General features: G+C 50.3%; 1 protein-coding gene across 1 annotated transcript in view; it reads right to left on the reverse strand.

Moving 5' to 3' along the window:
- Positions 1-5,496, reverse strand: part of cdc23 (CDC23 (cell division cycle 23, yeast, homolog)) — a 47,825-nt gene extending 42,329 nt beyond the window's left edge. The window contains exons 1-2 of the mRNA XM_060837009.1: positions 5,365-5,496; positions 3,403-3,475 (exon numbers count right to left, since the gene is read on the reverse strand). Of these exons, the coding sequence (XP_060692992.1) occupies positions 3,403-3,475; positions 5,365-5,468 (177 nt within the window). The 5' untranslated portion in view covers positions 5,469-5,496. The remainder of the gene's footprint in view (positions 1-3,402; positions 3,476-5,364) is intronic.
- Between the last annotated feature and the right edge of the window lie 3,757 nt (positions 5,497-9,253).

Genomic DNA, 9,253 nt, shown 5'->3' on the forward strand with positions numbered 1-9,253 from the left:
AACCTTTAGACTCAACCCAGGGTGCTGAAGTGTGAAACTGTTGATATTTTTCTGCTACACAATTACCACGAGTTTGCTCATGGACAGAATAGAATGAAAAGGTATTTCAAAGCTTTTATCTGCCTCCCCCCAACTCCCTTCTAAGCAAGTAACACAATACCCAAGTGCAAATTGTACCGAATAATTTTGTTAATACTAATCCCACTATCCCCCTTCAGCTTTAATGGAGCTATATGTCTCCTCCGTAAGGATGGTGGCACGGTGACTCACAGCACCAGGGATCCAAGTTCAATTCCACCCTCCGGCAACTGTGTGTGGAGTTTGCACATCCTCCCCGTGTCTGTGTGAGTTTCCTCCAGCTGCTCCCATTTCCACCCACTGTCCAAAGATGTGCAGGTTAGGGCGGACTGACAATGCTGAAATTGTCCATAGTGTTCAAGAATACGTAGGCTAGGTGGATTAGCTAGGGTAGACGTGGGGTTACAGGATTACGGTAGGGGAGCTGGATCTGGGAGGGATGCTCTTCTGAGGAACAGTGCAGACTCATTGGTCCAAATAGCCTCTTTCTGCACTGTAGGGATACTGTGATAATAGATGCAATGGAGAAGAGAAGGGCAGGTCGTGCCTCACAAACCTTATTGAATTCTTTGAGAAGGTGACTAAGGAGGTGGACGAGGGTAAAGCAGTAGATGTGGTGTATATGGATTTTAGTAAGGCGTTTGATAAAGTTCCCCATGGTAGGCTACTGTAAAAGATACGGAGGTATGGCATTGAGGGTGCGTTAGAGGTTTGGATTAGGAATTGGCTGGCTGGAAGAAGACAGAGGGTAGTAGTTGATGGCAAAGGTTCATCTTGGAGTGCAGTTACCAGCGGTGTTCTGCAAGCATCTGTTTTGGGACCATTGCTGTTTGTCATTTTTATAAATGACCTGGAGGAGGGGCTAGAAGGTTGGGTGAGCAAGTTGGCAGATGATACGAAAGTCAGAGGAGTTGTTGACAGTGAGGAAGGATGTGGCAGGTTACAGCAGGATATAGATAAGCTGCAGAGCTGGGCAGAAAGGTGGCAAATGGAGTTCAATGTCGCTAAGTGTGAAGTGATTCACTTTGGTAAGAGAGTAACAAGAAGATGGATTACTGGGCTAATGGTAGGCTACTTGGTAGTGTGGATGAGCAGAAGGATCTTGGTGTCCATGTACACAGATCTCTGAAAGTTGCCACCCAGCTAAATAGTGCTGTGAAGAAGGCATATGGCGAACTGGGTTTTATTGGTAGAGGAATTGAGTTCTGGAGTCCTGAGGTCATGTCGCAGTTGTTTAAGACTCTAATGCGGCCGCATCTGGAGTATTGTGTGCAGTTTTGGTCGCCATACTAAAAGAAGGATGTGGAGGCACTGGAACGGGTGCAGAGGAGGTTTACCAGGATGTTGCCTGGTATGGTAGGAAGATCTTATGAGGAAAGGCTTAGGCACTTGGGGCTGTTTTCATTGGAGAAAAGAAGGTTTAGGAGTGACTTGATAGAGGTGTACAAGATGATTAGGGGTTTATATAGGGTTGACAATGAGAAACGTTTTCCACATATGGAGTCATACATTACGAGGGGGCATAGCTTTAAATTAAGGGGTGGTAGGTATAGGACAGATGTTAGGAGTAGATTCTTTACTCAGTGAGTCGTGAATTCATGGAATGCCCTGCCAGTAGCAGTGGTGGACTCTCCCACTTTATGGGCATTTAAACGGGCATTGGATAGGCATATGGAGGATAGTGGGCTAGTGTAGGTTAGGTGGGCTTGGATCAGCGCAACATCGAGGGCCAAAGGACCTGTACTGCGCTGTATTTTTCTATGTTGTTGTGGTTCTGTTCGCCGAGCTGGAAGTTTTTGCTGCAAACGTTTCGTTCCCTGGCTAGGGAACATCATCAGTGCTATTGGAGCCTCCTGTGAAGCGCTGCTTTGATGTTTCTTCCGGTATTTATAGTGGTTTGTTCTTACCACTTCCGGGTGTCAGTTTCAGCTGTAGTAGTTTGTATGTGGGGTCCAGGTTGATGTGTCTATTGATGGATCTTCTTGCCGTTTCCAGGTGTCAGTTTCAGCTGTAGTGGTTTGTATATGGGGTCCAGGTCTATGTGTCTGTTAATGGAGTTTGTGGATGAATGCCATGCCTCTAGGAATTCCCTGGCTGTTCTCTGTCTGGCTTGTCCTATGATGGTAGTGTTTTCCCAGTCAAATTCATGTTCCTGGTTGTCTGAGTGTATGGCTACTATGGATAGCTGGTCGTGTCGTTTTGTGGCTAGCTGATGTTCGTGGATGCGGATTGTTAGCTGTCTTCCTGTTTGTCCTATATAGTGTTTTGTGCAGTCCGTGCATGGTATTTTGTAAACTACGTTAGTTTGGCTCGTGCTGGCTATTGGGTCCTTTGTTCTAGTGAGTTGTTGTCTGAGTGTGGACGTTGGCTTGTGTGCTGTTATGAGTCCTAAGGGTCGCAGTAGTCTGGCTGTCAGTTCTGAGACGCTCCTGACGTATGGTAGTGTGGCTAGTCCTTTTGGTTGTGGCATGTCCTCGTTCCGTGGTCTATCTCTTAGGCATCTGGTGATAAAGTTGCGTGGGTATCCGTTTTTGGCGTCCACACTCAGACAACAACTCACTAGAACAAAGGACCCAATAGCCAGCATGAGCCAAACTAACGTAGTTTACAAAATACCATGCAAGGACTGCACAAAACACTATATAGGACAAACAGGAAGACAGCTAACAATCCGCATCCATGAACATCAGCTAGCCACAAAACGACACGACCAGCTATCCCTAGTAGCCATACACTCAGACAACCAGGAACATGAATTTGACTGGGAAAACACTACCATCATAGGACAAGCCAGACAGAACAGCCAGGGAATTCCTAGAGGCATGGCATTCATCCACAAACTCCATTAACAGACACATAGACCTGGACCCCATATACAAACCACTACAGCTGAAACTGACACCCGGAAACGGCAAGGAGATCCATCAACAGACACATCAACCTGGACCCCACATACAAACTACTACAGCTGAAACTGACACCCGGAAGCGGCAAGAACAAACCACTAAATACCGGAAGAAACATCAAAGCAGCGCTTCACAGGAGGCTCCAATAGCACTGATGATGTTCCCTAGCCAGGGAACGAAACGTTTGCAGCAAAAACTTCCAGCTCGGCGAACAGAACCACAACAACGGACACCCGAGCTACAAATCTTCAACCAGACTTTAAATTTTTCTATGTTCTAGAATCAATCCAATGTTCCTTTTAAAACATTTTCCAACCTCAGGCTAGATGACTGGAAAAACACATCAGCTGGGCTAACACTATTTCTGAACTTTCTATAGTTGAAGGTAATGAACTGTTTAAAGAAAGGACTGTCATACCTCTGTTAACGTTGGGGCAGCTGGCATTTCATCTTTAGGAAGAGGATCCAGGGAGAAGGCCAACTCTGAAGCCCTACACATAAAAACATCAACCTTAAGTCAGGACAAGAGAAATTCAGAGCCCACCCTCAGCTTCTTGTAACAAGATGTAAACCCATCAGGGGAACGGAAAAGACATTGTTCATTTTGAGTTCTGTGCCCTTGTATGCGAAACGCTGTTTAATGACTTGTCAAAATGTTGAGATTGTAGAAATGTTTTCATGTTCTGACTAAATAAAAGGTCTACTTCTAGCATCAACCTTAACACCTCACAGTGAATAAAATCATTAGACATAATAGCAGATTTGACAGATTGAGTTAAAGGCTGATGTTATCTATCATCATTACTGGGAACGAGATAACTTACGTACCTGGTGTTATGTCTTCTGGTTAGAATCACAGAAAAAGGCCCTTTCACAGCAACATTATAGAATAAAATAACCAGAAGTTTATAAACTAATTACTCTATAAAGTCAAAGTTGAAAACATCATGTGTAAATAAAAAGAAAACAGCAAATATAACTGTCCTATATTTGACCAGTTCAACTTTAGAATAGCCATATATATCAAGGCAACCTGTGCACATGAGCGTCAAGCTGAATAACATGAGCTACTTTGAGAGATCCAGATTGAGTTAAAGTGATTTACAGATATTATTTAAATCTTTTATCAATAATTGGCAACTCCAACACTTACAACTCCGTTCCCATAAGTAACATGGTTAATTGCATATATGTCAGTAACAACCTCAAACATTTAAACAAGCTTGAAGAATCAACCTGAATTTGTGAGAGAGAGAAAAAATAAACCTGAGTCTATCAGGTTTCTAAAAAAAACAGCTATAGATGATGATGACTCGGAAGGGTGATCATGAAGACATTTGAAGGCAACAGGAGAAAAGGGAAGGGTTACAGGGGTACAGATGCACAGCACGGAAACAGACCCTTTAGTCCAAATCATCCGCACCAACCAGATATCCTAAATTAATCTAGTTCCATCTGCTAGTATTTGACCTATATCCCTCTAAACTCTTCCTATTCACATACCCATCCAGATGCCTTTTAAATGTTGCAATTGTACCAGTCTCCGCCATTTCCTCTAGCAGCTCACTCCACGCTCGCACCACCTTTGCATGTAAAAGATGCCCCTCAGGTCTGTTTTAAATCTTTCCCCTCTCACCTTAGACCTATGCTCTCTCGGTTTGGACTCCCCTATCCTGGGGTAAAGACCTTGTCAACTTAACCTATCTATGTCCCTCATGATTTTTATAAACCTCTATAAGATCATCCCTCAGCCTCCAATGCTCCAGGGAAAATAACCCCAAGTCTATTCAGCCTCTCCCTATAGCTCAAACCCTGCAACAATATCTTTGTTGGTAGGAAAGAAGGATGACATTGGCTTTGAGGTCACAGCCGACATACAATGATGTGAAATAGATGGGGGTTGAGGTTCAGGGTAACTGTGGGTGTGGGGGAGGGGGGCGTGGGGGAGGGGGGCGTGGGGGGGGATGGGTGAGGGTGTGGGGGGGGTGGGGGGGAGTGTGGGGGATGGGTGAGGGGGTGGGGGGGGGTGTGGGGGATGGGTGAGGGGGGGGTGAGGGGGGTGTGGGGGATGGGTGAGGGGGGGTGAGGGGGGTGTGGGGGATGGGTGAGGGGGGGGTGAGGGGGGTGTGGGGGATGGGTGAGGGGGGGTGAGGGGGGTGTGGGGGATGGGTGAGGGGGGTGAGGGGGAAGGGTGAGGGGGGGGGAGAAGGGTGAGGGGGGGGAAGGGTGAGGGGGGGGGGAAGGGTGAGGGGGGGAAGGGTGAGGGGGGGGGAAGGGGTGAGGGGGGGGAAGGGTGAGGGGGGGGAAGGGTGAGGGGGGGGGGGAAGGGTGAGGGGGGGGGAAGGGGTGAGGGGGGGGGATGCCGCACTCGGACTCTCACCACTTGCCGCTCTGCAGGAGGCCCCGCTCCCGGCACAGGCCGCTCACCGCCATCAGGCCCCGCTTCACCTCCTTCAGCTCCGGGAACTCACTCAGCGCCGCCATTGTCCTCCCGCTCACACTCACAACCAATCACTGCACAGGGAACCAATCAGAACGGACATCCTCCAGCCAACCGCTGTACTGCATCCGGGATAACCAATCAGAATGATCATCCTCCAGCCAATCACTGCACAGCGTCTGCGGTAACCAATCAGAACAGGCATGCGCCAGCCAACCGCTGTACAGCTTCCGGGATAACCAATCGAAATGATCATCCTCCAGCCAATCATTACACCGGGTCTGAGAGTAAACCAAAGGGTTGGGCATCATCCAGCCAATCATAGTCAAATTCCACATTTGGCCAGTCAGAGCGCACAAAGTCTTAACCAATCACATTCAGGTGTCATCTCCACCACTCAGAATGAATCACAAGCATTGGCCTGAATCAGCCAATCGAACTGCGGAATATTCCACACCATGACCCCGCCCCTACTCTTAACCCCGCCCCCACACCGAGCTTCGTCACCATGTCTAACCCCGCCCCTACGTCGATCTCTGTCCCCGCCCCTAACCCCGCCCCCAGCCCAGCTCCAGCCCCACACCAGGTCCTAGCTCCCACCCTGCTGTGTTATCACCATCCCTCCAGATCTCCCCCTCTCTGAGGATGAAAGATCAGTCCTCAGCAGGGGCCTCACCTTCATTCCCCTACGCCCTCGGATTAATGAGTTCAACACGCGCCGAGATATTGAACAATTCTTCCGCCGCCTTCGCCTCCGTGCCTACTTTCACAACTAAGACTCCCGCCCACCCTCTGACGACCCTTCTCCCGCCTCCAACACACCCCATCCACCTGGACACCCCACCCTCCAACACACCCCATCCACCTGGACACCCCACCCTCCAACACACCCCATCCACCTGGACACCCCACCCTCCAACACACCCCATCCACCTGGACACCCCACCCTCCAACACACCCCATCCACCTGGACACCCGTGCTGGCCTCTTACCCGCCCTCGACCTCTTCATAGCCAACTGCCGCCGCGACATTAACCAACTCAACCTGTCCACCCCTCTCACCCACTCCAACCTCTCACCCTCAGAACATGCAGCCCTCCACTCCCTCCGCTCCAACTCCAACCTCACTATCAAACCCGCAGACAAGGGAGGCACGGTAGTAGTTTGGCGCATTGACCTTTATACTGCTGAGGCCAAACGCCAGCTCGCGGACACCTCCTCCTTCTGTCCCCTTGACCATGACCCCACCTCCCACCACCAAACCATCATCTCCCAGACCATCCATAACCTCATCACCTCAGGGGATCTCCCATCCACCGCCTCCAACCTCATAGTCCCACAACCCTGCACCGCCCGTTTCTACCTCCTGCCCAAAATCCACAAACCTGCCTGCCCCGGCCGACCCATTGTCTCAGCCTGCTCCTGCCTCACCGAACTCATCTCCGCATACCTCGACACAGTTCTGTCCCCTTTAGTCCAAGAACTCCCCATCTACGTTCAGGACACCATCCACGCCCTGCACCTCCTCCATGATTTTCGCTTCCCCGGTCCCCAACACCTTATCTTCACCATGGACATCCAGTCCCTGTACACCTCCATCCCCCATCACGAAGGACTCAAAGCCCTCCGCTTCTTCCTTTCCCGCCGCACCAACCAGTACCCTTCCATTGACACCCTCCTTCGACTGACTGAACTGGTCCTCATCCTGAATAACTTCTCTTTCCAATCCTCCCACTTCCTCCAAACTAAAGGAGTTGCCATGGGCACCCGCATGGGCCCCAGCTATGCCTGTCTCTTCGTAGGATATGTGGAACAGTCCATCTTCTGCAGCTACACTGGCACCACCCCCCACCTTTTCCTCCGCTACATCGATGACTGTATCGGCGCTGCCTCGTGCTCCCACGAGGAGGTTGAACAGTTCATCAACTTTACCAACACCTTCCATCCCGACCTCAAATTCACCTGGACCGTCTCAGACTCCTCCCTCCCCTTCCTAGACCTTTCCATTTCTATCTTGGGCAACCAACTCAACACAGACATCTACTATAAACCGACTGACTCCCACAGCTACCTGGACTACATCTCCTCCCACCCTGCCCCCTGCCCCCTGCAAAAACGCCATCCCATATTCCCAATTCCTTCGTCTCCGCCGCATCTGCTCCCAGGAGGACCAGTTCCAATACCGTACAGCCCAGATGGCCTCCTTCTTCAAGGACCGCAGATTCCCCCCAGACGTGATCGACGATGCCCTCCACCGCATCTCCTCCACTTCCCGCTCCTCCGCCCTTGAGCCCCGCTCCTCCAACCGCCACCAAGACAGAACCCCACTGGTTCTCACCTACCACCCCACCAACCTCCGTATACAGCGTATCATCCGCCGTCATTTCCGCCACCTCCAAATGGACCCCACCACCAGGGATATATTTCCCTCCCCTCCCCTATCAGCGTTCCGCAAAGACCACTCCCTTCGTGACTCCCTCGTCAGATCCACATCCCCCACTAACCCAACCTCCACTCCCGGCACCTTCCCCTGCAACCGCAGGAAATGCAAACTTTGCGCCCACACCTCCTCCCTTACCTCTCTCCAAGGCCCCAAGGGATCCTTCCATATCCGCCACAAATTCACCTGCACCTCCACACACATCATCTATTGCATCCGCTGCACCCGATGTGGCCTCCTCTATATTGGGGAGACGGGCCGCCTACTTGCGGAACGCTCTGGGACGCCCGGACCAACCAACCCAACCACCCCGTGGCTCAATACTTTAACACTCCCTCCCACTCCACCGAGGACATGCAGGTCCTTGGACTCCTCCATCGGCAGAACATAACAACATGACAGTTGGAGGAATAGCGCCTCATCTTCCGCCTGGGAACCCTCCAACCACAAGGAATGAACTCAGATTTCTCCAGTTTCCTCATTTCCCCTCACCCCACCTTGTCTCAGTCGGTTCCCTCAACTCAGCACCGCCCTCCTAACCTGCAATCTTCTTCCTGACCTCTCCGCCCCCACCCCACTCCGGCCTATCACCCTCACCTTGACCTCCTTCCACCTATCACATCTCCATCGCCCCTCCCCAAGTCCCTCCTCCCTACCTTTTATCTTAGCCTGCCTGGCACACTCTCCTCATTCCTGATGAAGGGCTCCGGCCCGAAATGTCGAATTTCCTATTCCTTGGATGCTGCCTGACCTGCTGTGCTTTAACCAGCAACACATTTTCAGCTCTGATCTCCAGCATCTACAGACCGCACTTTTTATTGTGGAATATTCCAGCCAACCACAGCCGGCATTAGGTCTTGATTAGTGTCGGTCTTAACCAATCAGTGTAGATTTCCTCCAGCCGTTTTCAATTTGTATCAACCACTCAAATGCTGGTAAATCTCAGCCAATCACAATGGAGTCACTGTCTCAGCCAATCAGAGAGCAACGCCTTTCAGCTAATCACAATCCAGTGTCTATATCATCCAATCAGCGCTTCCATCTTCACAGCCAATCAGAATGCATGATCACAGAGTTCCCCACCTCCTCATGCACTATAGAGCAAAGAAATATAGAAGCCATAAAGGTCATTCGGCCCATCGTCATAGTTTCTAGCATTGTCACTGATGAGCAATGTCAGGCCATGCCTCCAATTTAATGGAATAAATACAATCACAAAATACTGGAAGAACCCGGCACTTTGGCAAGGTTCCTGCTTTCCCCAAATATTCTGGTGGTGCTACTGATGGCAATCACTGTCTAATGAGTATGTAATTTTCCACCAAGGAAATTCTGCGTCACTGTGGGTTCTGTAAGCCTTTGTGCGGCTAATGATCCCGATCCGAGAGC

The sequence above is a fragment of the Hemiscyllium ocellatum genome, chromosome 16 (assembly GCF_020745735.1).
Source record: "Hemiscyllium ocellatum isolate sHemOce1 chromosome 16, sHemOce1.pat.X.cur, whole genome shotgun sequence".
Classification (NCBI taxonomy): domain Eukaryota; kingdom Metazoa; phylum Chordata; class Chondrichthyes; order Orectolobiformes; family Hemiscylliidae; genus Hemiscyllium; species Hemiscyllium ocellatum.